At 41.5% G+C, this 27012-nt stretch overlaps 3 protein-coding genes across 6 annotated transcripts in view; 1 reads left to right on the top strand and 2 right to left on the bottom strand.

The window, feature by feature from the left end:
* The window catches only part of pacs1 (phosphofurin acidic cluster sorting protein 1), a 73348-nt gene extending 71491 nt beyond the window's left edge, over positions 1–1857 (bottom strand). For both annotated transcript variants that reach the window (XM_030077028.1, XM_030077029.1), the window contains exon 1: positions 1332–1857. In XM_030077028.1, coding sequence (XP_029932888.1) covers positions 1332–1486 — 155 coding nt within the window. In that variant the 5' untranslated portion in view covers positions 1487–1857. The remainder of the gene's footprint in view (positions 1–1331) is intronic.
* Positions 1858–7834: 5977 nt separating this feature from the next.
* Positions 7835–24330, bottom strand: sf3b2 (splicing factor 3b, subunit 2). 3 transcript variants are annotated; one of them, XM_030076615.1, is made up of 23 exons: positions 24098–24330; positions 23602–23648; positions 22571–22621; positions 21302–21535; positions 20724–20786; positions 20435–20482; positions 20326–20395; positions 19785–19879; positions 18730–18838; positions 17572–17681; positions 16695–16919; positions 16351–16473; positions 15744–15824; positions 15227–15454; positions 14869–15018; positions 14530–14619; positions 13524–13631; positions 13058–13165; positions 12114–12256; positions 11172–11273; positions 10119–10218; positions 9441–9632; positions 7835–8258 (listed from the first exon to the last, which is right to left on the bottom strand). In XM_030076615.1, exons 1-23 carry the CDS (start codon positions 24225–24227, stop codon positions 8187–8189), a joined length of 2679 nt encoding a protein of 892 aa, XP_029932475.1. In that variant the 5' UTR covers positions 24228–24330; the 3' UTR covers positions 7835–8186. The 3 variants fall into 3 exon arrangements, with proteins under 3 accessions (XP_029932475.1, XP_029932473.1, XP_029932474.1); XM_030076613.1 differs by having other exon boundaries at positions 20326–20482; XM_030076614.1 differs by having other exon boundaries at positions 17572–17678; positions 20326–20482.
* A 752-nt stretch (positions 24331–25082) lies between these two features.
* Positions 25083–27012, top strand: part of capn1 (calpain 1) — a 37448-nt gene continuing 35518 nt past the window's right edge. Inside the window, exon 1 of the mRNA XM_030076234.1 lies at positions 25083–25199. The gene's annotated coding sequence lies outside the window, so the exon portion shown is untranslated. The remainder of the gene's footprint in view (positions 25200–27012) is intronic.

Here is a 27012-nt window from a genome sequence, read left to right as displayed (position 1 = left end):
TACGTATGGCTTAAACTGACAGGAAAAATCAATTCCAGAAACAAAACTGAGCTCAGGTTGCTTTATTCTGCTCAGGTGCAGTCTGATTTGCTGTAACATGTAACACTGACTGTCGGTCGCATATGCTGTTAAACCCGTCAAACAAACAATATGCGGCTCAAACAAGCTTACGCAGCACATGATGTGGCCTTCCCTCACAGGAGCTAACCTCTGACCTTGAATGCAACTCATGACCTCGGACATCAAAACATAAATACAAAACTGCAGATTTCCCACAGCCTTGCACATCTGTTACATCTAATTACATTTATTTTTGGCAGCACTGTCACCGTCACAAGTACATCTGCTCCTAAGTGGTGAAATCCATAAGCTTTATTGCAGCGTATGAATACGTGCCAGTGTGTATTCATATTCCTGCCACTGGACGGTCAAATTCCTATACAGGCAGGCTGTTGAGTCTTTCAGCCAGACAAAGCAGCGCACGAGCCTGCTTGCACGTCTTTGTTTGGCTTGAGCTCAGTGTACGTGGATAAGGTGTCTAGCCAAGGGCGACCTTGCTGCATTGTCAAAAAGACAATAACACTCACGGCATCGTAACCTGCGATGATGAACATCAAGCAAACTGTTAAGAGAAAATAGGCTGCAAATTCCAATCCAATTTTTTTTTTTTTTTCAAAATGAGCCATTTCTGCCTGCCAAGTCACCTAAATGATCAGTCATGAGTTCCTCCTACTCCTCCACAATCCAGATTTTTCAGCTTTATGGATACAAAACATCTCTCTATGTAGGGATTTGGTGACAGTGACAGGACCCAAATCATCGATCTCTGTGTCTGATCTGGTCACGCAGGCTATCTGTGGGCCAGCAACACTCTGCTTGTTTATTGTTCGAGATAACCAGAGTTTCACCCCATGCTTATCAAGGCTGTAAAGGCTACTGAGGGCTGATGTGTGTAGAACCCACTGGCTCAAGCCGGGGTCTGGGGACCTCCAGGGATCCTTGAGGGAGTTCCCAGGGGGTCCTAGGTTAAATGAGGGGTAAGGATAAGGGGGAATTAATCTCAATTAGAGACTGAAGAGGTGGATGGGGATTGACTATTACCACCATAGGCTTCACTTTCACCACTATTACCTCAGTTGCACACTTTTACACTAATTCATCAATAGAAAACACAACCAAATGGATATGTGAGGAGGCTGCCTGGGACAAAACATCACCCAAACGCGGCCTAATGTGTGTGTAAACAGACTAGGTCGTCTGTTCAACCTTTAAAAAAAAAAAAAAATAACAATATGCCCAGGTTTAGTCTGCTTATCCAGTTGTCTTCTTACCTCGGCACGCAGCTGGGCGAGGACCGGTCCACCTCCCAGGTAGCGTACAGGTTCATGTGGACCGGCCGGTTGGAGGTGATGCTGACCGGCTTGGAGGGCTGCATGTGCGGCGAGGGGACGCCCCCAGTCCGCGGGAGCCCTCCGCGCTCCGACATCCTGGAGGCTGGACGGCTAAAACCGGGATTTCAGACGAAGAGGTTTGAACACCCGTGGTAGTAGCCTGTCTGCCTGCCTTGGTGTTTTCTTCTTCTGAGCTTGTTCCTCCTCCTCCACCACCACCACCTTCTCTTTTTGCCCTTTTTTGTGTGGTGCAAACGCGTAAAATAGTCCCGTCCGTTGGGCGGAAAGTTGATCCGGTTTGTGCTAATCGCCGGCTAATAACGTTAACATTGCAGTCAGCGGGGGCTTGTGGCCGTGAGCAGGCGGTAAATCCCCCTCCGGTGTGTCCGTCCCTCTGCCTCTCTCTGCCTCGCTTTCCCTGCGCCTCAACTTCGGTCGTGCTGGCTGGTGTTTATCGGTGCAGGAAGCGGAAATGTCTCTGAGCAGAGGCAGAGAAGAAGAGCTACGCCTTTTGTAGTTTAAAGACGTACGACGGTGCAGAGCGAGAGAGCGAGAGAGAGAGAGAGAGCGAGAGAGAGAGAGAGAGAGAGAGAGAGAGATTGTACTGTAAATGTCGCTCTTGTTATTTACTCTTCATTTTACGCAGGCCTAAACTTTTATTGGAATGCGTCTTTTCCTCATCCTTAGTCCTTTTAATGTTATTTTCAACGATTACTATCAAAGCTCTGAGTTGTTTAGTAGTCTTAGTTGTTATAATAAACACACAGCCCTTTTTTGAACACACTGACTGGCCATAGGATCCTCATTCTTCAAGAGAAATAGCATACATTTCATACATACAGCTACACTTCAAAACTTACAAAAACTGACCAAAAATATGTCTATAGCCTGCTTGTTGTATGCTTTCATTTTAAACATATTTTGGATGATGGAAGGCGCAAGTACAGCCAGTAGTTTATATATTTTTGTATTTTATTATATATTTTTATATTTTGTATCATGTATTTTGTTTTTAAGTATACAAATTAATTATAATTTAATATATTCCCTCTTTTTTTAATATTTTGAGGTATAGGGTTCACCGGTATGTGTTTTTGAAGGCTGATATTGTCCATATCCGTGCCACATACAGTAAATACAAGTAATCAGTGTTTCCCTCTGACGAGACAAGACACAAATTCTCCACTGACACCAAGATGAATTGGTAGATTAGCAATTTCTTATAAGGCAAAGTGACCTATAATACCCAGGGAGACCAACAATGCCTAGGAGAAATTCTGCAAATTTAGCCTTTAAACAAAAAAAAAAAAATTAATAAAAAAATAAAAAATAAAATAATAAATAAATAAATAAATAAATAAATAAAAATAAAACATAGTTAAACAAATGTTTTTAAAGTAGCTGTGATCAGGGCAAACGTCCATATGGCAGGCTGAAAATCCAGTATCTGATATAATGCCAGTATTGGCAGACCTTTGTCTGACCCTATTTGGACCACATATTGAAACCCATGCAACACATCCCCAGGCCTGTGCTTCACATGTAACAACCTACTATTTAACGCTGGCAGGTTAAATGATCAAAACTCTCTTATAACACATTTGTCAGGCCTCTAAATGGACAACACTGTGATTATCTTGTGTCAGGCAAATCAAATAGATAATCAATGCCAACAGCACACAGAGGAGCGTCTTCTCATCGACTGAAATCATGAGCAGACCTCTGAGCCAATATTTACCCATGTTTTATGAGACAATTTTCCTCACCTCTGAGAGTCACTTTCAGTTTGAACGGGACTTTCATTTCATACTGGGAAAGTAAATGTATGCTGGTGGAATTTCCCTAGGATTTATGAAGCACTGTATTGGGTCATTGTTTGTTCTCGTCGTGATCCATAACACACTGACTGAAGCCTCAGGTGTTCACAAAATTATTCCCATTAGTCATACTCTCATGCACAAACACACACACACACACACACACACACACACACACACACACACACACACATCTTCCTGCACCGGCTTCAAGTTGGCAAAAAAATAAAGGTGCAAAACCGGTTACAGGTTTTGAATTCAGCTTGCCTTTGCTTCACCCTTTGACCTTGTTTTCTCTTTCACTGTGCTGCTACATATGTTAACCAGGAATGTAGTGGGAGGGGAAACACATACAAGCTCTTTTTTTTTTACCCCTTTTTATTTTTGTACCATATCTTGCTGACCTTTTTACAGCTGACATGAATCTTTATGAGCTAAACTCAGAGTATGTAAGTGGCCCATGGAGGTTACATGAAGATTAGATCTTTGAAAAAGCCTTTTTGAAATGTTTTTGCACTTATATACACAGTTATACCTTAAAATCACCAGCTGCAAGTCATACTTTACCTGAATTGTAATTCAATAATCTTTTTTTTTCTCCTTATGATGAGACTCAAGACTCCCACAATTTGGTTACCAGTAAGTGTTGCATAAAACTAGCAAGATCCTAACTTAGGACTTCCAGTAATCATATAAACATTTGAAAGTGCTTCTCTCATCAATTTTATAATAAAAGACATTCTGTTTGTATAGAAAAGGCAGAAAATAGGGAGTAAGCGGGGCCCCACACCTGGGAAGTCCACCCTTGCATGCTGCAGTCTCTGAATCTGCATCATCAGGGGTCGGTTTTCCAAAATTTTTAATCTGGATCAGAATGCTCTCTCTGGATAATCAGATCCATCTTTTTCCTATCTAGGATAAAAATGTCCATGATTTTAACCTAATTTTTCAAAACTTTGTCAGATTGTATCATCCCAGTCTATGTGGCCATCTGGTGGACAAATAATAGGTAATTTTTTAATGAAAGAGAGATCATGAATGAGCTACCTTTTCTCCATCTGCAAACTTATGAAGTTAACTAAGCTTTGGACATAACAACAGGTGCATTTCTTTTTAATGATTTTAATAATGAACGTTGACTAAAACACTTCTGACAGTCCAGCTGCTCCATCAGGCTGCAGTCTGCCTTCCTCTGGGGCGATGTTATAAATGTTTATTAGTTTAAAGCAACATGCACTGATTAAAAATCATTACATGAGCACATTCTTTTTAGTTCAAACATATCATGAGAATCTTGAGTGTTTTAAATCAATTTCAGCGAGCAGATGTTTATTACCTCTGTGCTCTTCCATGTTTCAAGTCATTTCTGTTTGCCAGTCCACGCTGAATCCCGCCCACTAGATGGGATCAATTTTTGGTATTAAATTTATCCAGATTCTTGCCTTGAGTTTTGAAAAATCCAAAGACAAAATTAAAGCTGGATTGGATTACAAAATCCAAGTCACGGTTTGCAGGATCAGAAACTTTGTAATTTATTTTGAAAAACCCACTTCTTACATGTAATCCAATTGGGTCACTTTTATCCTGGAGGATAAGTTTTGAAAAAAACGGGCCCATGTGACCTAATGCAATAACCACTCCACCAAAGTCACACCATGACTGTCACAGTCCAACTTGATGTTTGTCTATCGGCAGATTAGCACAAACAAGATCAGGGCTTTACGGTCACTAGCAAAACATCAGCATCACCATGTGCTTGAATTGTTTGTGGATGATTCCCCATCATGTGCACTGAGGGTATAGCCTGCTTCTGGAGGTCTAATGAAGAGATTGTATTATACTAATATTCCAGTAGAGATCTGCAGTATGGATGATATCCTTTGGAATGATGCTGCTTTCAAATGCTGTCAGAAATTTTGAGTGGATCCCATATTAATTGGTAGATATGACTGGGAGAGTGCATGGGAGTTTAATGATAAGACTCCAGTAGGTTTGCTGTATGATACATTAAAACATCACTTACATGCTTGACAAGGCGTTTCTTCTGTTCCAGTTGATTTCTACAGTAAAAGCTCAGCCAGTAACAATAAATGCTTTGTTATGTGGCTCATTTTGTCATTATTTACAACCACAAGCACCTGGAGGACAAGCTGCATTCATGACCTCTTGGGAGTAGGAGTGTAGGAGGCACTCGAGGCAGCATCAGTCATTAAGAATTGACTTTTAGCGGTCAGAGGCACTGAGGCATTGTAAGCAACCGATGGTGAATGGAGTGCGTTATATCACCATATGTAATTTGTGATTTTGTGCATTTATGGTCCTAATTTCACTCATTGTTGAACTTCCAGTTGTGTCACATGTACAGCTATTGACTAAATTAATTAAAACAGCCAACAAAAAGAGAGAATAAAATAAAGATTTGTTACACTGTGAATTTTGCTAAAGCACTTGAATACTCTGCGGTGGTTTGCTTCAAAAGCTGCAAGCAAGAATGTGTGAGTCGCTCTTGAACACAGCATCCAGGCAGCTGTGCTCAGTGGCTTCTGTTATAAATTGCACCTACAGCAACAGGCCAAAGGTAGAAGTGGAATTTAATAGCTTTAATTTATTTACAGCTGACAGAGCGAAATATTCACCTACGTGTTCTGGCATGTGTGGCACTACCTGTTGGCATTTCACAGTCATGTGGTTTGGGGTTTTGCACAACCAGTGACCTTTAAGTATAAGTAACAGGTTCATAACCTACCATATTCACTGCAGACGTGCTCTTTAGCAGGGCACTGGAGACACTGGACCATGGGCCAAAATTATTTAATTGCAAACCGCTGTTCTCTCTCCGGATCCTGTCATTGATCCACAGATTAGAATTAAATTGTAGAGGATTAAATTATGGTCATGGGATCCCACTTGGCTCAGTTGGAAACCTCCTTATCAGCAATGCCCTGGGCTCCAAATCCCATCATTTACTTCACAGTTAAACTCTGTTCTGTTATCTAGCCTATCAATGACAAATAGGCCTAATGTCTGGCTGCATCCCGTGGTAAGATATTTTAGGTGTGGAGGACAAAAAGCGGTTTAATGACGATTACAGAGATAAACAATAGCCGCACGCTGGCTCAGTGAACAATACCATCCGTCTGTCTCCCACACAGGGCTGAGCAGGGTGTTGGCAGCCTCCGAGGCAAAACATGTGCCAGGGGATGATGTCATTTAGTGCTCAGTAGGCAACTGCAATGTGTCATAATGTTACGTGACTGTTTCCCGTATCATCCAATTCAAACTAGATGACACCTTTAGCCACACAAAAGGCCTGATGTCTTTAGTCGGGTATTAAAGAACATTTTGTGAGAGAAAAAGTGAGTCTGTATTTGTCTATAGTTTTGCTTTGGCAATAAGGACAGCCGTGTTTTAATGCCATTTAAAAGCTGCTAAGCTGAAAAGAGACTTTCTTCCGGTGTGTGTGTCAGTGACCTGCTGCATGCGGCCACTGCAGATATTTAGGTCAGTATGCTTCACACAGTCAGGTGACGGTCACGTTCAGAGCCCGCCTCCCCCTCTAGTGGTGGACAAAGGGACGTCACCTTGTTGTTTTGCCGGGCATTGACACATACAGGTGATGTTTCTTGGCACACAAATCAAACATTCTCCGAAAGGGTAAATTTGTCAGTTGACTTATAATGTCTTTTGGAGAGTAAACTGTCCATAGCACACTGAACAAAACAGCTGACCAGGTCAAACAGTTGACCACAAAATGACCACAAAATACAGTGTGAGGATATGTACTTTATTTTGGAGACACTCCTTATATTTGGGTGTTTAAAAGTGGCAAGACGTCTTCAAACGTGCAAGCAGTATGGGTCAAGAGGATAACTTCCTCTTTTTTCAGTCAGTGTTGCCACAGCAACCGTTCCCCTACTCACCGCAAGATGAATTAAATCTCTGTGCTTTCATGTTTATGTGCTTTTTAGTCTTTTTAGTTTTATTAAATATAGCTGATTTTTCTAACTGTGAGCTATATTTACCATCAACGCCAGGACAATGTGAGAACAGCTTTAAATTTTAGTGCCTTCAAGTGCATATCAAAAGCTCTCACATCCAACTTAAGGGGACACAGAGGCCTGGGATATTTCCAAGTTTGTTTTGACTCCAGCAGCAAAATGAAGTGCAGAGACTACAAGTCAGGTAGGCTTATTTTATCTTTCATTCCTTGGACAAATATATATATATATTTTTTTGTTAGGCTACTTTTAATAGGTAACTGTTTTCCCTCCATTTTCACTCATAAAACATCACAGCTCTGAGACTTGAATATCAATTTCTGAATTTCCCCACTTGTAGTTATGACTTCAAAGAGCGTTCATGTGTTTGCTCACTCGTACATTTGGTAAACACAATGTCTCTGATGTTCACCTGAAGGCACTATTACTACCCCAAACTGTCTCGAGGTGTTCATTTTTTGCCAGAACTGATTGGCAGAGTGAGAGCTCCTCTTTCTTCCTCCTATCAGTGTGTAGTCAACAGCTTGTGACTGCACCAGCTGAACCACAGGAACACCTTCTACAATCTGCTGTGCAAGCAAACGCCACACTCCCCACAGAGTGAGACAAAACAAAACAGAGACAAAACTGTGAATTCAAATCATTTTTATTTACAAAAAAAAAACAAAAACAAACAAACCAAAAAGCAGGGCTACAAAGAAGAAACAAATAACCAAGATGTAAAATAATACGGTTAAACAAATGGAGGAAACATCGCTGTCTTCACATGACACCAAAAGCTGATGCATCATGTAAGCATCGCTCATTTATACAGCTAAAATAAAGACAAACGGTGTGTTTACTGTCACTGGTGTAGCAGATGAGTGGTGTTGCAGTCTGCATTCTCTGGGGTTTAAAATCTGAGGGCCGCTCTTCCTCTTCGATTTCCTGCTGCGGCTCGGCTTTTCGGGTCACTTCCTTTTCGCGTCTGTGTTGCGGCTCTAGAACTTGAACTCTTTGTATTTCTTGGCACCGCCTCGTGTGTCCTGCGGCTGGGCCTTCCTCTTCTTTTGCTAAATGGAGATAAGAAAACAGCGAGGGAGGGAGAAGAAAAGGAAAAAAAAAAAGCCAAGTGATGTGAAAGGAGGATAGAAAGGAACAGTGGGTGAGGGAGAAAGAGACAGAGATGGAGAGAGGCTATTAAAATTCAAATAACACGAGGGGAAATGTAAACTGCGCTGGACTGCAGCGTCTACCAACTTCCCCTTTCCCTTTGGTCTGTAAATAAACACTTGCAGAGTCATTATTTTTCCAGCGCGTGTGGCCTGACAAGGTAAACTGAGAGTCTAAAACATGACCGGCCTCCCTGTATTTAATGACTGCAGCAGGCCTTTGCTTATTTATCTACTGGACTGACAAGGACAAAGGCAAGGGTGCAGGAGAGGAGCTGAATACAAACTCAACTACTTCATATTTCAAACAGTTATCAGTAAAATTACTACTCATAGGAATATACGGCATACTTTATAAAGTGGCACAGCTTAGACAAAGAACTGTCAGCATCTTAGACACAGACCTCTACTGTGCAAAACACAAATTAACTTAATTACAAGAGTTTGAAATACTATGTAAACTACCAAAACTACAACTAGTATTACAACTTTACTGCCACTACTTTCACCACAACTAAAGGATGCCTAAAATATTAAAAGTATGCATGACATTTAAAATACTTGCACTTTTTATTTACCATTTCTATATTCATTATTTAGCCACCCTTTTCAAAGTAGTCTTTTTATTTGTACAATGTTCATTATGTCTTGTGTATTTTTCTTTTCACATATTTTGGGATTGTTTGGTTACCATTTTCCTTTATTTTGTGAAGTCATGCCCTCTACCATTCTGCAGTGCATTGGTGCTTTTGCTGTATTTTAATCCTGCCACGTTGACCAATTATTCAAAGCTTTTTATCTTTTGTAAGAAGAGTGTGCTTTTTGTGTTGATGGAGTTTGAGTTTCTGACACTTTTCTTTGTCTGTTCAGTCATGGTGGCTATCGCTGCTCTTGCTATCTACTCAATTCTTCTATTTATTTCAAACAAACCACTGTTGAAACTTCTGGTGACTTAAAACACATCATTTCCTACGAGCCACAAGATTTTCCCCGTGAAAGCCCTTCCACACGCCGGGATGTTGGGGACTGCAAGTGTAGACGCTCTCTTCATCTGCGTGTAGGTTATATTAACCAGTGATTTACCTTCTGTTTGGCGGCGTGCTCGGCCACCATGTCGCTGAAGTCCTCCTTCTCCACCTGGGCCTGCTGCTCCCTGACGTGCTCCTCGTACTTCTGGGTCATGGCCATGGGGTCCAGCTCCAGCTCCTCAGGGGCCAGGGCCACCTCCACGCCCTGCGACTCCTGCCCACCGCCTGCCTTGCGACCCGCCATGGCCTGGAGCAAAAGAGCGATGTTAATAATTTGCTACATGCAGCACTACCTGAGCATCTAAAAACAAAGTATCACAGGTTCTTACATGCAAGTTATTATATATGGTAAGTTATTATAAGCCCATGCTGCAGATGCATTAACTAACTGTTTATATATGTGAACTGCATTTGCAGTCCACACTTGCACATGTGAGGCCTCATGTGGGCGTTTAAGAGTCAGTTTGTTTGGAATGTCTTCCATAGAAACTTGCATAACGATGTGTGTTTCATGCAGGCATGTTGACACAAACATATGTATGCACAGACCTGCACAGACACACCACACACACACACACACACACACACACATACTAGGGATGGGCACGAGTAATGTTTTCCCAGATCGAGTGAGGAAAGGGGGATGGATTCTTCGTAGCGAAATCTATTTTTAAAACACATCTAATGGAAGCAGCAATAAAAATGGACAGCAATAAATGCAATGTCTCCTTACCCCCGACATGTCGTAGATGTGTGTGGAGGCCATCATGGCGGCTCCTACAGCCCCCGTTCTCCTCTCTGGCAGCACGGTGTACAGCTGCGGCGTCTCATTCCTGCAGAAAACAAAGAGGTTCAGGTAAAAGGGTGTCAGTTTTGCTTTCTTTTGCTGTCTTTTAGGACAGAACAGGACGTCCGAATGATGAATAATTACTGATTCATGTGGTTGGATGCTGTTTGCTTTCAAATTCACTATTAGTGTCAGAATGAAACTGGCTCTTAAAGTTGCCATAAAGATAAAATCTACAAACTGAGCCAAAAAAAAATCTTCACTGCAGCTGGTAAGTTTATCTCCCTCGTGGCTACACAGTCAAACTTCAGAGATTCTTGTCGTTTGCAAAAGTCTGGCTGATAAAATAGTAAAGTGACTGACTGGCTGACTTAATACCATAATATGTTAATGCCAGAATATTCTTTTAGATGGTGAATCTATTGCCATTAATATTTTATTAGATCAACATACAAGGATATAAGGATACAAGGAAGTTTATTGGTCATTATACAACAGGTTGTATGATGAAATTAAAATGTGGTTCCCTCTTGATTGATTTATTAAACATGGCATTTCTCACTTCATCAGCACATTTGCACATTTGATGTCACTGATGATGTGTATTCTTCAAGGTTGATATGTTTAAAGATTTTAAATTAATAGTTGTTGCAAACATTTGTAATAATTTTATACTAGCAAAAAACATTATGTTGCATGTGCGAGTAAATACACCAAAGTAGTATTTAGTATTTTCAATATTTCATTACTGATGAAAATGTCAGTGAACTTTCTCCAACAGCTACTGTGGCAATAAAAAAATCTATTTCTTTGCTAGTACTGCAATACTGAACCACATTATTCTACTGATCCCATATTCCTAGCTTTGTCTAGATAAACCCACTTATAAAATGAAATGCTCCCACTAATTTCCTGCATGAGTTTATTAGACAGTGGTGCCACACCACAGCAAGAGGGTTCCAGGAAAATACCACTATGGGAATAGAGAGTGGCACCCACCCGTCCATGGCCTCCTCAATCTTCTTCTTCCTCAGCTCAATCAGCTCTGGAGTCTCCATGCCGGCCGGGACAGAAGAGAAGCCTCCTGGGGTGATCAGCCCACTGGAACACACACGCACACACACAGACACACACACAAAATGAGATATACGCCAGCCCAAAGTTCAAAAGCAGCGATGCACATAAAAAAAGACCACCACTTCAACCATCCTGCTATTTTAATTTGAATAGGAATGCCGGTTCTACTCCAGTTTAGGTTCAGTGTTTTTTTGCATGTGCATATGAACATTAAGCTATGACAAAAGCACAAACTGAGTCCTGGAGGCACACGCAGCCTCATTAAGTCACACAGATTCATTCATACAAGCAAGAACACACACACACACACACACACACACACACACACACATATATATAAATTAAACAACTCATCATCTGAGCTAACTTATCCAGTCTAAATGCTAATCAGAGCAGGTATTTTAATCCCCACATTCAGAGACCAACTGATTTTATAATGGCTGTTCACTTTAATCAGCGTTAACAGTGAACGTCTCTGCATTTCTGAGAGTTTAACTGAGCACCAAATTGACATTCACCGCTGCAGCTAATTGAATAGAAAGGGAGAGACAGTGCTAAAGTTAGCACAATAGTATTTAAATAGGCCACTGAAGTTTGATTGAAGACTTTTTCCCCTCTGAGGGTGCACATGCTTAAAATAAAAGATGTCATTACATATTCATATTGAATAAATTTTGTTACCCGATGGTTTTGCTCAAATAAAAAACTCTACACCGTGACTCTCATAAGCACTACGCAGTGAAAATGGCAAATAAGTGGTGGTAATTTTTGTGGTGCCCAAACTTCCACATCCCTTTGTATACATACATGTCTTTACTGGGCTTTCTTTAAAACAGCGTCAGTCGTTATGAGCGTGTTCAGTACCTGTCGGCTGGTGTGAAGAATCCGGTTTCGTCTGGTTTCTCCTCATCGCTCTCCTCCTCCTCCTCTTCCTCTGACGACTCCTCATCTGATGGCTCCAGCTCTCCCCACGGTGTGTGATCCACCTCCTCTTCCTCTGCTTTGGCCTGGAAACACAAACAGACTCATCAAACGTGTACTGAAGGTGTTAATCTGTGAATGAATCCCACAGACTTTTTCAAAAACTCACAAACATCCTCAACTACACTGTCCTTTTCCACAGTGGTGCAATCTGTGAAAAGCTGTAGATCACAAATGTGCTGCCTGCGTACAGGTAAACAATGCCCGGTAACGTTCATTTTTAAATTTTGATTGTCTCATAATCATCGTTCATATGTGAAAAATTTCAGAAGAAGTTTCAGATGTAGGCAAAGTTATACACAGTACTGGGTGGTAAATCGAATAAACTGATTAATCGGATTTATGTTTTGGGTCAATGCAAATAAATAAACAAACAAACAAATAAATAAATAAATAAATCGTAAAATCGAGATTTTGACTACATACGTTGTAACGTCATAAAGCAGCTGAGTGCTCTGTCAAACAAGCCAAACAGTTCACTCATCTACACAAAATGTGCATGCTCAGAAATGTATGTGACTCCCTAGTAACATGATCATCAGTTAGTAGTAACAGTGAAAAATGAAAAAAATTAGATTAAAATTGTGAAAGGTTTAAAACAAACAAACACAACAACAACAGAGATCTCATTATTTGGCCATATCACCCAGCTCTATCTGTAACTCTTTTCATATATTTAGATTTTGTCAGTTCCCATAACTTTTCCAGGACTGTAAAACACAGCTGTCAAATTCCATTTCCTTTACAGGTTTCCCTGGACTGTACAAAACCCTGGAGTGATATGTTTATGTGTGTGTGTGTGTGTGTGTGTGTGTGTGTTTTCGTACCTGGAAATCTCCGGCATTGGTCCCGAACACGTCTCCGTACAGAGGCTTGCCCATCTCATCTACTGGCGGCTTCCCCCAGCCTCCGGCGTGGTAACCAAAGGTACAGCTCTGACGGACAGAGAGACGAATAAAGATAAAGCGGGAAAGAGAAGGAAGGGGAGGAAAGATGAGCGGGGATACTGAAAATCATTTTCTGATAACATCTGATGTAATACCCCCCAGTGCTATTTTATTAGGATGGGTTTCCACAGAGAAATTTGGCTTTATACTGTATTCCAGGTTTCTCCTGCTGTCTCTCTCCACTTGTTCTATTTTTCATTCTAATTTTGTTGTTTAATTTTCTGTGCTGTGATTTTTCTTCCTTTTCTCTCAGCAGCATTATTTGAATTTATGTATGACCTTCTTCTTCCACAAATGTGTTCAGCTGTGCCAAAAATGAAGTACAAGGAAAAGCAGGTGGTCTTACCTCTGGGATGGGGGAGTTGAGTCCTGGGATCTTGAGGTTGGGATAGGAGGGAGGAGGGCCGTACCTCTGCATGGCTATCAGCCAAGGAGGAGGAACCTTGTGGGAGTTCTGGGGAAGAAGAAACATAATTAAGTGAGAAAGAAAATTAAATAAGAAAAATGGAAATTGTAAGACCACACTGAACTAAGTTTCCTTATTCAATTTTTTTGTAGCAGTGGCAAATGTTCCTCACCCATCCGTCTTTTGATTGTGTTTTGAAGTTAGAAAGCTGATACAGCCTGCCCAAGATACTTTCAGGCCTTATGTTTGGAATTAAGCACAGTTTGAGTAAAAAACGTGCTCATTTTTTCATTTCTGTATGGGAACTGAATCTGCCGTGGTTGCCCATTTCTGCTTGTAATAGTAGGAGAAGGAATCCTAAATTATCTACCGTGTGAATCTGAAGCGGATAAAATGTTTTAAAACTGGGACAGCAGCCTGAAACAAGAAACAGGTCAGTCTCAGCAAAGAAGAATCTCTCCACATGTGAAACTATTAAATCTAATGTGCCATTTGGGGAATGTTTTTATCCATAGCAACTCACAGGACTGTGAGTGTGCATCTTAAACACGGGGACAGTGTTAGCACTACGCTCGAGTCGTATGAGCTACAGAAACCATTCTCAGGCATTTTGCAGTGAAATCCCATGTGCTGTTGCTGCCCTCTCCTGTATCTCCTCTAATCAGTCTTCCTCTTAGCTTTCTTAATGCTGTATACAGAGCATAATGAAAACAAACCATTACACTCTAACTTTAATTCATCTTCTCCCTAACACACACACACACTGTAGCTATTACTTGACTGTTCAATGGTAACACGATTACTGTAAAAGCACTGAAGCCTCTGCAGAAACCAACTCATGGCTCTGTCTAAATTGTATGTAGGAATTACATTATTTGACTCATTCTGCATCTCTTGACAGTGAATGCCTAGAATGTGAAAATAAAAAGGTGAAAAAGGCACTTACAGGTCCAACAGGCATTCCCAGAGCGATGCGCAGCTCATCAGAGAGATCACCTGGCTTCTTCTCCTTCAGACGAGTCTCAAACTCTTTACCCTGGAGAGACACAGGCATGACCCGTCAGCTGGTGAACCCTCTGACCCGAAACTCCTTACACTGCTCTGACTGGATTCTAAAAGGTAATCTCAGTGGAAACCCGGGTTAAAACAAGGGTTAAGATTGGATTATCAAAGTTATGATACATATCCGGTCAGTTAATCGGCTAATTGTCTAGCCAAGTAATTGTTTCACCAAAAGGGGTGTTACATCGTGTGTGTGATGTGGCCGTTCTGAGGGTCCCAGTACCTCGTAGTAAAGATCTCCGTGGATGGTGAGCTTTGGCTTCATCTGCCATTTGAAGAAGGCGTCGTGAAGCTTCTGGTAGTCAATGTCAATTTTGCCCATCTTGGGACGAACCTTCTCCCTCATTTTGGTCTTCATGGTTTTGGCATCTTCCTGTAGATGGGACATGAACAATTTGTCACATCACTGCATGGAAATGTTCATATATAGATTCATTAGCCCTAAACTACCCACTCTCCTTAAAAAAAAAACAAACAAATGAAGTGTGATTTCTCTGAACAGATGTGGTAAAGACAACATCTGAGTTGAAGAAGTTGGAGAGCGCCTGGAACAATGAAGCAATCGACGCCATCCCACCCACCTTCTCCTGCAGGGCCTCCCTCATCTCCTGGATGCCGGTCCTCTTGATGAACTCCGGCAGCTCGAAAGGTGGCTTCTCTATGCCCCTCTTGCCCTGCAGGTACTTCCTCTTGAAGCACCAATGGCGCGGCACCGGAACCGTGTTTCTGGTGGCTTTGAGGTGCACCAGCAGCTTCGGCTCCTGGGCCGTCACGTCATGCATCTCCACCACGTCTGGGCGAGCTACCAGCTGGGGTAAAGAGAGACAGGTTAGATGAAGCGTTATTGTCTGAATTTTTGTCTTATTATTCGAGACAAAAAGTAATCATAATCTGGCCTTCTACCATTCTGACAGGCAGCATAATTGTCCATGCTCACAGGCCTTTATGTTGCTGGTTTTGTTGTGAATGATTACATTTTCAAATTCGATTTTGGCTGTCAGAAATTAAATAAGTAATTGAATAATCAAATATTCTGACTCATCCCTGTGAGAAGTGTCGGCACTATTTGCTGTAGGTTTGTGGAAAGCTGTCGTTTACCTGTTTGAGTTCAGCCACAGTCAGCCTGTTCATCCTCCTCAGCTTCTTCTTGGACAGTTTGGGTGCATCTTCTCTGATTTCCTGTCAGGGAAAACATTTACAATGTCTTTGAATTCATGAAATCCAATCACAACTTATATTAAGTTCCAACATTTTTAAGCCTCAATAAAACCTGGGGATATTTGAGGACAAAAGTATTGCCTGGGCCAAAATATTTTTCTGCACATTTTTATAAGGCTTGCTGTGTATATTTTTATGCTTGCTGTAAATTTAAAGATCCAATCTGGCAATTAACTATTTTATTTAAATGTTTAATTGGTATGATTTGTGAATATGTATGTTGCTTTAGACTCTGTGTGCCATGACATGTGATAATATTTTACAATTATTCTTTTAATGTAGTGCTGTGAATTTTTATTACAGAGCCAAGAAAGACTTGTTACTGATCCTATAACAAACGATAAACAACACGCATGTAGATTCTCAGTCATACACGAAAACAAAGCAGAAAACCACCCATAGGCAAACACACATGCACACTTTGAGGCAAACAGGATTTTGTTCCTTCTGCTCTTCCTTTTTCACCAACAGATGGAAGGATTCAAACCTCATCGCTATCATCGCTGTCTTTCTTCTCCTCCTCAAATCCCTTCTTCCTCAGAATGGCCGTTTCTGGCTTCTCTGCTTTCTCGGGCTCCTTCTCTTTCTCTTTCTTCACATCGTCAGTCAGCTGGAAACAAGTGGAAAGACAACTGTATTACAAAAAACATCAACCTTGAGGCACCTGTGAACGGGGCTGCTGTCTTTGTGGCGTTGCATAGCCGTTCACAGACAACATACACCAAAAAACACCTGTAAAAATAAAAATATGCAGGAGCAGCAGTTTAAAAGAGGTAATTCTAACGGTCTCTTCAATTCTTCAGCGGTAAAAGGGCAGTTCAAAAGCCTCACCTTGAACGCCTCAAAGATCCTCTTGAAGAAGATGAAGTTGGGGTCATAGATCTCCGGCTCCTCTGTGACATACTCGATCTCCACCTCCGGCTCCTTCTCCTTCTCCTTCTCTTTCTCTTTCTCGTTGACGTCCTTCGGCTGCTGCTGCTGCTCTGCCTGCTCCCGCTTCTCCTGAGCACGCTTCTTCTTGTTCTTCTTCTTGCGGTTCCTGCGCTTGCGGTTTTTCTGAAGTGACGATGAGCAAAACAAGACAAACTTAAAATCTCTACCTTTGACTTTTGCATCTCAGCTTATGAAGATCCCACGCTGTACGGATGCCCTAATACCATTTTTAATCCCAATAATGATACCATCATTATTTTAGGGTCACTGGACAAAATAATTGATATAAAATACTTTTTTACCACTTATTTTTTTGAGAAAGGCATTTGTGAGTCTAGAATGCAGAAAATTAAGAGGAAATTAAGAGTTCCCTCTAAATAAAATGTTAAAGTAAAGTTTGAGTCAGTGTGCGGAGGATCTGCTTGTATGAGTTTATCGCTAGTTCCTGCTGCCTTCCAGCACCTGACGACCTGTGGCTGTGCCAGGAGTTTGCACTGATTGCAGAAAATTAAGACTTTGCTTTTATCAACTTGATGCTTTTTGTATTGGATACTAGTCTAGGTAAAAATTATTAATTACCAATACTCCATTTTAGCAAGTATCAGCACTGATATTATCATCAGTGTCATCCTAATGATGTGTGTGATTTGTACGACACAAAGACAGCAGGGAGGGAAACATGGAATAAAAAGCATGAATTTGCATGACAATCTTTATGATGTGAAAACTCATAGGTTAGGTAAGAAGAAGCAGAATGGCAGGAAAAAAAACTTACATCTTTCTTTGACGTCTGACCGTCCTCCTCATCTGTCTCAGACATGACAGGAGCAGAGGAGCCGGTCATGTCCATCTCTGCTCCCTCGTCTTCATCGTCCTCCTCCTCTTCTTATGGAAACAGAAGACAAAAGACAAAATTTAGCAAACAGTCTTCTGGTTGTAACCGCATCTTTGGAGAACCAGCTCTCAAATTTACACAGCCTTCTCTGCTTTCTTTCTTTCTGTTTGTTTGTGTGTGTGTGTGTCTCTCTCTGAAAAAAAAAAAAAAAAAAAAAAAAAAAAATCAATATCCCTTTGTCTTAAAGCTTTTGTCTTGTAAAAAAATATATATTCTACTTAGAACACAAGACTGGAAATCCTGTTTCTATTCTTATGTGTACAGTTTCCTTCAATGTCCACACCTTTAAAATCTTGGAAATTTAAAGAAAGCATTTTGCACACATTTAAGACTTTGCACACATTTAAGACTTTACAGATCTGCACAAGAACCCTACTTGTGCATACGTTTTTCTGCACCCTGATAACCAAAGAAACCTGCAATCAACCTACAACCATATCCTGACCAACGGGAAGCACAGAGGGTTTCCCACATACGGGACAGTAGCACATGGTGAGTATCCAAAACTGAAGCTTGGCTGTGATCCGGCTGCACTTCAGTGCTTCTCTCCCGGTAAATAAATATCCAAGCAGCTCATCTTTCAATTAGGAGTCAGTTATGGAGTGGCTGTTGTTTGATGTACTCAGCCTACACTAAATAACAGATTAAATAGACCGTGCCGGACGTCTTTTATCCTTCACAGGATAAAAGACGTCCGGTATTTCTTTTTCCAATTTTTTTTTTCCACCTGTGATCCATTTATGGTCAACTGATTAAGCCAAACTACATGTTTTATTAAACTGCTCAAACACCATGAGAGCTCTCAACATGAAATAGTTCTCCATTTACTACAATCCCTTCCCGGATGCCATTAAGTACATGCAGTGAGCATTTTTATCCAAAGTGCAGTTACGGTGAGTGCAGACATTTGTGTTAAACTGTCAGTCCCACTGTTAACGAGACCCCGTAACAGGGATAGTGTAGCGCCTGAAAGGCTTTTATACAATGACACAGGTCTGGCGTTCTGGCTCTAAAGATGTGACTGACATCTGTACGCACCTGTGGGGTCGGTGAGCTGCTCCTGTCTGATCTCCTTCAGCTGCAGGATCTTCTCCAGAGCCTGAGGGATCTTGGGCCCGGTGACGCTCGCCTCCTCTCCCTGCCAGGCCTGAGATGGAAACAACGGTGTGATTATGAACAAACAAAAGAAAAGAAGAAAGCTCTCACATGCAATGAATGGGACGAGTATATCCTCAAAAGTGTGTGTGTGTACTGATTTTATAACATGACATTTAAGCCGACTACAAGGCAGATGGACAGAAATCAGGAATCCATAGGGTGCCACAGGTTTATCTGTGTATTAGGTGGATTCGGATCAAAGGAAGAGAGTATTATTGGGTCTGGCGGTGCAGGTCAACACTGAACAGTTACAGATTAAACTCCAAAGACACTGGCATATTCAACTTTTTATTCCACCAGCACTTTCATATGCTGCACCATTTTCCGCAGTCCAATTTCTCCAAACACAGCATCCACATGTGCATTACGTGTTTAGAAAACCAAACAAACATCTTGCTGCCTGTATTTTTTTCCTGCAGGTAGGGTGTGGGAGGATTTGGATTGTTATAAAAACAGATTGGGTGGGTTGGATAGGCTCTACTTTCAAGGCAGGTGGTTGCAGATATTGAAAAAAACTGACCTGCACATCACAAATATACACGCAGCAGGTAATCAAGAGTATTATTAAGGTACAGCTTTACAAATGATGTTGGAAGGCTTTTCAAACAAGAAGCAAAAGTTAAAATCTATTAAGCAGGAACTGCAGAAATAACACTGAGCAACTTGGCTGTAAAACACAAATTCTGTGTTCAATCCAATGTGCAGTGCAGTCTCTTGTGAAAAGTCCAACAAATCCCCTCTGAAGCTGAGATATGCACAGAGAGCGCAACTTAAAAAAACAAAAAACAAAACAGGTTGGGAATAATAACTGCTCCGATCCAAAACCAGAAGACGCAGCACTACCAAAAACTGAAATATGTTAAGATGCACTAGGTGTTCTGGTTTATGACAGATATGAACACACACATGGAAAATCCTAGTCTAATGGAGTGTACCTCTCTGTTGTCCTCTCCTGGAGGCGGGGGCACCCTCTGTCTCTGGCTGGGCATCATACTCACACCAGGAGGCAGCGGGCCGCGAGGATCCATGCCTGCAAACGGGGAGTTCACAAGTGTTACCATGTTATTAGTTTCTGGTTAAGCTACAAAGTTAGAACCTGTGACAATTTATATCTAAAATACGGAACGTAAAGTCAACACAAACTGAGCTGGAGACCTCAAGACGAACATCAACACGCAGATTAAACTAAACTCTTTTCTGGAGCTCAATTTCTGAAAATGCAGCTTTTCTTAATGTTACAGTTTAGTCAGAGTGAAACTGTTTCAGACCTATCCTATAATAAAAACAAAAGGATCACAATTATTTGTGTGCCATTCTCCACTTCCCACTAAAGTATAAACACAGCATTCACAGTGTTAGATGTGCTCAAATGATCTATAAATCAAAACAAATCACTAAATATCTATTCCTTACTATGTCCAAGGAGATGTACAATGATGTAGGAATTGAAATTGTATCTGGCCCTAAGCCTCATACCTCTTGCATTGTTGCTGGGAGGCATAGAGGGCATCATGGGGGGCCTGGAGTTGGCATCAGTCACCCTGGGGCCCGGCACCGACCCCGGCACAGGCCCCGTGCCCTGCTGCATCTTAGCCAGCTCCTGCTGTCGCTCGTGCTCCAGCAGCACCGCAGCCTAACTCAGCAACAGGAGGAGGAGAGACATATAAAATTAATGGCAAAAGAAAAAGGAAGGAAGAGCAGAAAAATCAAAAAGGGCTAAGAATCATGATGGAGGGATGGTATATATAAAAGGTTTCTTTCTAGAGTGACAGACATACATCACCATTCTGAGAGCAAAAGATACTAAGGTCTGAACTCTTATTATCTGTTATAACTACATGAACATAACCAGTGGATTTTCTTCATCCTCTCACCCTTTTCTGCTGCTCCAGAAGCTCCTGCTCTTTCATATGCTCGTCCATGACACGAGAATCGCCCTGCAACACACACAACCCCACAAAGCCAAGATTAATGACCAAAACTTAAATGAAGTGATGCAACAGCCAGAAAACACAATACATATGCTTCAAAGCAAAACAACACAATGATGCAATACCAAAAACTGAAAGACTACCCGAACTATTTCCTATGCCTCTTCATCATCTTGCTCCCAAAAATGACTTTTCCCTGTTAGTCTTGTTTCTTTACCTGGCTCTTCCATCAGCCATGTGCACCCTAGGCACACAGTGATAATTCATCACATCTACTATCAGAGTGCTGTGGCCTGGTTTTGTAGGCGTTAGCTTTGTTTTTTGTTTTCTTTTTTTAAGACTGCTGTTTTTTTTTTTTTAAACTCAACATTTGCTGACTGAGTGCATCTCTTCTGTCTATATTTACTTTGACCACGGCATCTTAGCACTACTTTTTGTTCAGCCTGCTTCTGTGTGTTAAAGATGAAGCTTAATGTCTGAAATGTAACAAAATATAAGATATAATGAATAAAGGTCCTCACCTGGTGTTTGGCTCTCTCCTCCTGCTGCAGCATCAGTGCCGCTCTCTGCTGAGCCATCTTCAGCTGATCCTCCTGTGACATGCTGGGAGGGGGCATGCCTGGCGGCGGCTCCATGCCCATGTGTATGCCAGGAGGCGGGGGCCCTCCAGACATCATACTCATAGCCTGGAGCATCCCCATACCAGGGGGCATGGGTGGCATGGGCATCGGGGGCATGGGAGGGATTCCTGGCATCTGGGGAGCAGTGAGTACATGAGAGTGTGAGGCCAGCAGGAAGGTATGATGGGAAAAAAATACAGGACCTCCAAAATCTTGTGCCAGGAGATGCCACGTAGCGACTGTTAATCTTATTTCCTGTGAACGAGTCACCTAGTATGTTTATAACAGAGTGCAAAAAGTGGTGCTGATATTAGACTCCTTATGTGCTGGTGAATAGTTAATTGTATACAACCAGATAACACTATTTTACTCTGCACAATGGATAACTGTAGAATATTTGCTCATTAGAGAAAAAAAATGCTAAAATGTCCACTGTAGTTGGAAATAGCAAATAAGGCCGCGGATTAATCCAAATTGTAATATGACCAAGCACAATATTGTAATTGCAGCAGCTGCAATTACAAGTCAGATGTGTGACAAAATAGCTTTATAGATGAAGTATTGTGGTGCTACAGAGAAGCCCTGGCATGAGATCATATTCTTGAGTCCAAACATAAAACTAATTTGTGTGTTACAGGTGCCCAAAACCAATCAATCAATCAATCAATCAATCAATCAATCATTATTTTAAAAATTTTCAGTGAAAATGAAAATAGGGATGTAAAAATGATCATTCCCACTAAAATTGTGAATCACATTGTAGTATCTGTCAAAATAATTACACTATGATTCATCCCTACTAGCTGACATGTTGATATAAGACATTAAAATTGCAAATCAGCACTAATTATCATTACCACAACTAAAGTAACACTAATGGTCGGGCAATATGCTCTTCCATAGAGACGAATGTCAAAGGAAAGGGAGAATGACAAGAACATGAAACTAACACTTTCCATGAGCTATATGGACACCTGCTGCCAGGTGGCATGTCAAGCTAAAACATGACACATCAGTGACCTGTTTCTATCCATTTGTGACCAACAGATGAGTGAGCAGTCAGTCACGTAGACATTAGAACTGTTGCTACCCAGGAAGCAACTAATGGGGATCCAAACAAACAAACAAACAAACAAACAAAAGAACAAAAGTCAGTGAGCTGTGAGTTACCTGGGAGCCCATTGGCTTGTCTTCATTGGGTTTGCTGAGCAGGATGCCAGTCTGGAGAGGGAAACACACAGATGAGTGAAGGCTCTGATACACAGGGCAACTCTCACAGACAACAGCATTCACAGACTTAACTCAGCATTGCTCATTTAAATACATACATGCATCGCATATAGGTGAATCGCACACAGAGTGATGGTAGGGGCTGGGTGATATAGATGAGATCAAATATCCACGATGTCTTTGACCAAATACCTTGATATGGACATTGTGACGATAGGCAGGCTTAACTGCTGGTGCTTTCATAAGATATTTACACGCAAAAGAGTTTCGCTGAACAATCATCAGGATGCAATACAATTTACAATAGATGCAATATTTAACTGCACTGTATACTGCCTTTTACTATTTTTTATTTATTGCTGTCGCCAATTGTCTTATGCTGCACCAACTGTCTTATGCTGTGTGTACTTTTAATCTTTTAATCCTGTGCCTTGCTGCTTTTATGAGAATGTCAAACTCAATTTCATTGTAGAAATTACAATGACAATAAACTTCCTTATGTCCTTAGGCAAATAATAAAACAGCTAAAACGGACTAATGAGTTCAGAAAATCACATTTCTTCACTGTTATGCAGCCTTTAAAACCAAGAATCACGATATTACATTACCGTTCATATAGTATTTTTCTACATTCCTTGTTTATAATGTTTATATTGCTCTTTGGTACTTATTATCTGCATATACTGTTTACAGTGTAAATTATGCTTCATATCTTGCTATCCACTTTGCTGCTGTAATACGTGAAATTTCCCCACCGTGGGACTAATAAAGGAATGTCTTATCTTAAATCCGAGACACCTGAGATCTGAGATATCAAGTTTTATATCACAATACTGATACATTGATATATCTCAGAGATTAGAGGAGTATGGAGATACCCAGTCTGACCCAGAGTGAGGAAAGTGGACAGGAGACACTTCTCTCTGTCTGAGCAGCTAGTATTAAATTAAAGAAGGCATGAGTGTGTTTACCTGCATCATGTATCCTTTCAGCCTGTCTATCAGCTCCTCTCTGGGACCTGAGGAAGCAACGACATTAAAATTAAGATGACAGTTAAATGTATATCACAATTAATCCCACGAGTCTTCAAAACCAAAGGAAACCAGATCCTCCACTCTTAGTTAGCAGAGGAGGGAATTCAAATGAAGTTCCTGCATCAAGTGCCTCTAGAGGGAACGTCGCTAAACTTGCTAAATCACCTCGCCGTTTAGCTTTCTGATCAAATGTGCGTTGTTAACTCCACTTTTAAGACACATTGCATTGGTGTAACAATTTATCATTAGAGTGATAACACCCTGAACTTTTATCTTAACAGTGTCAACACGCAGCAGGCCTGAATCCCCGCCGCGGAAGAGCTTCATCAAGCTAACTAACAGTTAGCATCATGCTAGCAGAAGGCTAGCCGCCGTTAGCTAAACACAGCCCGACTTCCAGGGCGCGCTGCGGCTCTCTCGGGTTTTTCCTCACCCATTGTGGGCGCGCCCAGCTCCGCCAGCTTGCCCTGAAGCTCCGGGTTGCTCCATGTGTTCAAGGCCGCGATAGCAGTCCCCAAATCGGCCGGGAGAGACTCGGTCCCTGGCGGTCCGTCGGATGCCATGTTGAGGCTCTTTCAATGAACAACGTACGTACGACACAACAGGGGACGGACACGCGTGCGACGGCAGCGGCGCAGGCGCGGAGCATGACGGGGAAACCGCAGTCACCGCTGGGAGTTGAAGTTCAAAGGCGGAGCGTTGTAATTCCCCAATTTGTAGGCCCTAGGTGTCAGTGTTGACGCAGTTTTACCGATCAACACTCTCTTTCTAAGTTTATCATGAACTGATATGATAAGCATACTTATATAATCCTTAGTAAATCTGAATTTAACTAAAACAGCCATAGCATTTGTGATAAAAACATACTCCACCACAAATTATAGAATTACACAACAAATCATAACAACAAATAATACAGCAACTATGCGTAAAAAGCGCTAGGTGTCAGTGTTGGCGCAGTGATTCTCTTTCTGGAGTTTATCATGGACTGATATAACAAACATACTTATTTAATCCTCAGTAAATCTTAGTAACCTAAAACATCCGTAGACTTTGTCACAAAAACACAATCTACACCAATTATAGAATTAAAAACAAAAAACTTCAAAATATCATACAGCAACCATGGGTTAAATTATGACAAAAAAAATGCAATAATACGCATGGGGGATTAAAATATATGTAATTAAGCGCAGTAAAGCTACTGTAAAGTATTGAAGACCATGGGGAAGGAAAGTCCTGTTATGATATGGAATATTATAAGGTTGTTTTTTTAGGGGCATGAGTTATCAAACAGGAAAGACATAATAAGTACATTACAGTGTGGTCGGGGCTGGTGGGCACTGCGCAGACGCCTAATGATCGGGGCACATCCGATCAGCACGGCGACGGGGCGTTTCTAAATTATAGGCAAAGCGCTGGTAGAGAGCAGGGGAGGAGACGGAACAAGAGTAAACATGGAAGGGAGAGGAGAAAGTCAAGCAGCACACTGAATGTCAAAAAATAGGCGCTTTTACAAGGAAGTACCATCAAAGGTAAATATGAAATCCCTTTTTGACATTGGTGTCCGGTCATTTCTGTGTATCGCAGTGCTTTAGTGCAGACTTGGAGAATGGAGTGTAGTGGAGTTTGAGAAGTTTGTGAGCGGCTGAGGTGGGGACACTGCAACTACTAATGCAAAAACGGAGTCATTACATCCTGGAGTTTGTCTTTGCACGCCGTTCCACCCAGGCAATCAAGTTGAAATCTGTAACCCGTGCTTGAAAATCTTTTTTTCCCCCCTAAACCACAACATGCAGGGGTAGTTGTCTTTTCGTGAGAGTTGGGAAGTGACGAAACGCGTCGCCCCAGCTGTTCTTGTTGGTCAAACTTCAGAGGCTGACAAGTTGTATTTTTGACAGCTGGACGTCGCATGATTCCCCTCCAGGGTACCACACCTACCATCACGACTGCATGCTTATCTGTTAAAGCCAGAGCTGTCCATTCCCATAATGCAAAACACACACACACGCACACACACACACTGCACATGCACTTCAAAACATGTTTGGAGAATTATGTTAGAAAAAATGCTCACAATGTAGAATAGCCTACCTATGCAACATATCTGCATGCACACTGTATCCAAGGCATGCTCAAATGTAATCTACATGTATTATTACTATTGAATATTTGGCAGAATATCAATTTGGCTTGTATTTTTCCTCATTCCACATTACTCCCACTCAGTGCCAGAACTTTCAGATTACACATTCAATATGAGCATCCAGTTACACAGCAGGGCTATTTTCTCCATGGCTCTTGTCAGAAAAGGAGGAGACACTTTGGATATTTAATTTCACTGGAAGTAAGCAGTGTTTGGTGAAGCTGCTGTAATGTGAGCCCGGCGCTGATTTGGAAGTCACGCAGACTTAAGAGTTGGGGCGGGCGAAATGCTTACTCACAGGACAAACATGGGACCTCACAACTTTGTCAGAGGCTAAGCATGTATTTATGCTGCAGTCCGAGTCTCTCTCTCTCTCCCTCTCTGCCATCTAATTACATCCAGACTGATATCAGCAGAAACAGTAATCAGTAATTGTGCTCCAGACATACCAGCATTCTCTGTGGTGTCAAAATCCTGTGGGTCAGTTGCTCAACTCGAAGATGACACAAGTGTCCCTTCTGTCTATCTGTGTTGGTGTTATGTTTAATATCTTTTTCAACTGGAATCATAACAAAAATATTCCTAGATCCTCCTTTAGCAAAGCTTTGTATTGATCTGTGATTGTGTAAATTGCTTATAGCCACTACAACATCTAATCTGAAGGAGACATCAGGCTGTTTGCTCTTGCAGGAATCTGAATGCAACCTTGTGACAACACAGAAACTCATAAAGTTTTGCATGGTGTGGGTGTAGCATACAAATCTACATGTTCACTTCCTCATATGTAATCAAATTTAGCTTTTTGGATAAGCCCTCATAGTGTTTCACAATGTGTACGCTACAACAGCACTGTGTTTTTACACCACAGCCGCCAGTGAGAAAACCAGTGGGCTTTTCCTCATGTGTCTGGACATGCAGTCTACTTCTTGTCATTTCTCATAAATGTCACTACCTGCAGAGAGGTGGAGGAGGGGATACAAAAGTGTGTTGCACATGTGAGGACGATAAAATATTCATATTGCCAGATTGAGCTCACGTTGGGCCGAGTGCGCCCTCATAACACACAGCGGCACGGAGCTCAGGCTGCGTTCAAGACTTCTCGGGATAGCACTCAGAACCGCCAAAGGTCAGGGGTCAGTGGGGAAACATGCGGAAAGCTGGTAGACTTGTTCTAGGTTCACTCCGGGGTTATGACTCTGCAG

Source organism: Myripristis murdjan, chromosome 18, assembly GCF_902150065.1.
Source record: "Myripristis murdjan chromosome 18, fMyrMur1.1, whole genome shotgun sequence".
Lineage (NCBI taxonomy): Eukaryota > Metazoa > Chordata > Actinopteri > Holocentriformes > Holocentridae > Myripristis > Myripristis murdjan.
The sequence above is the reverse complement of the archived record's forward strand: the minus strand, read 5'-3'. Positions and strand labels throughout refer to the sequence as shown.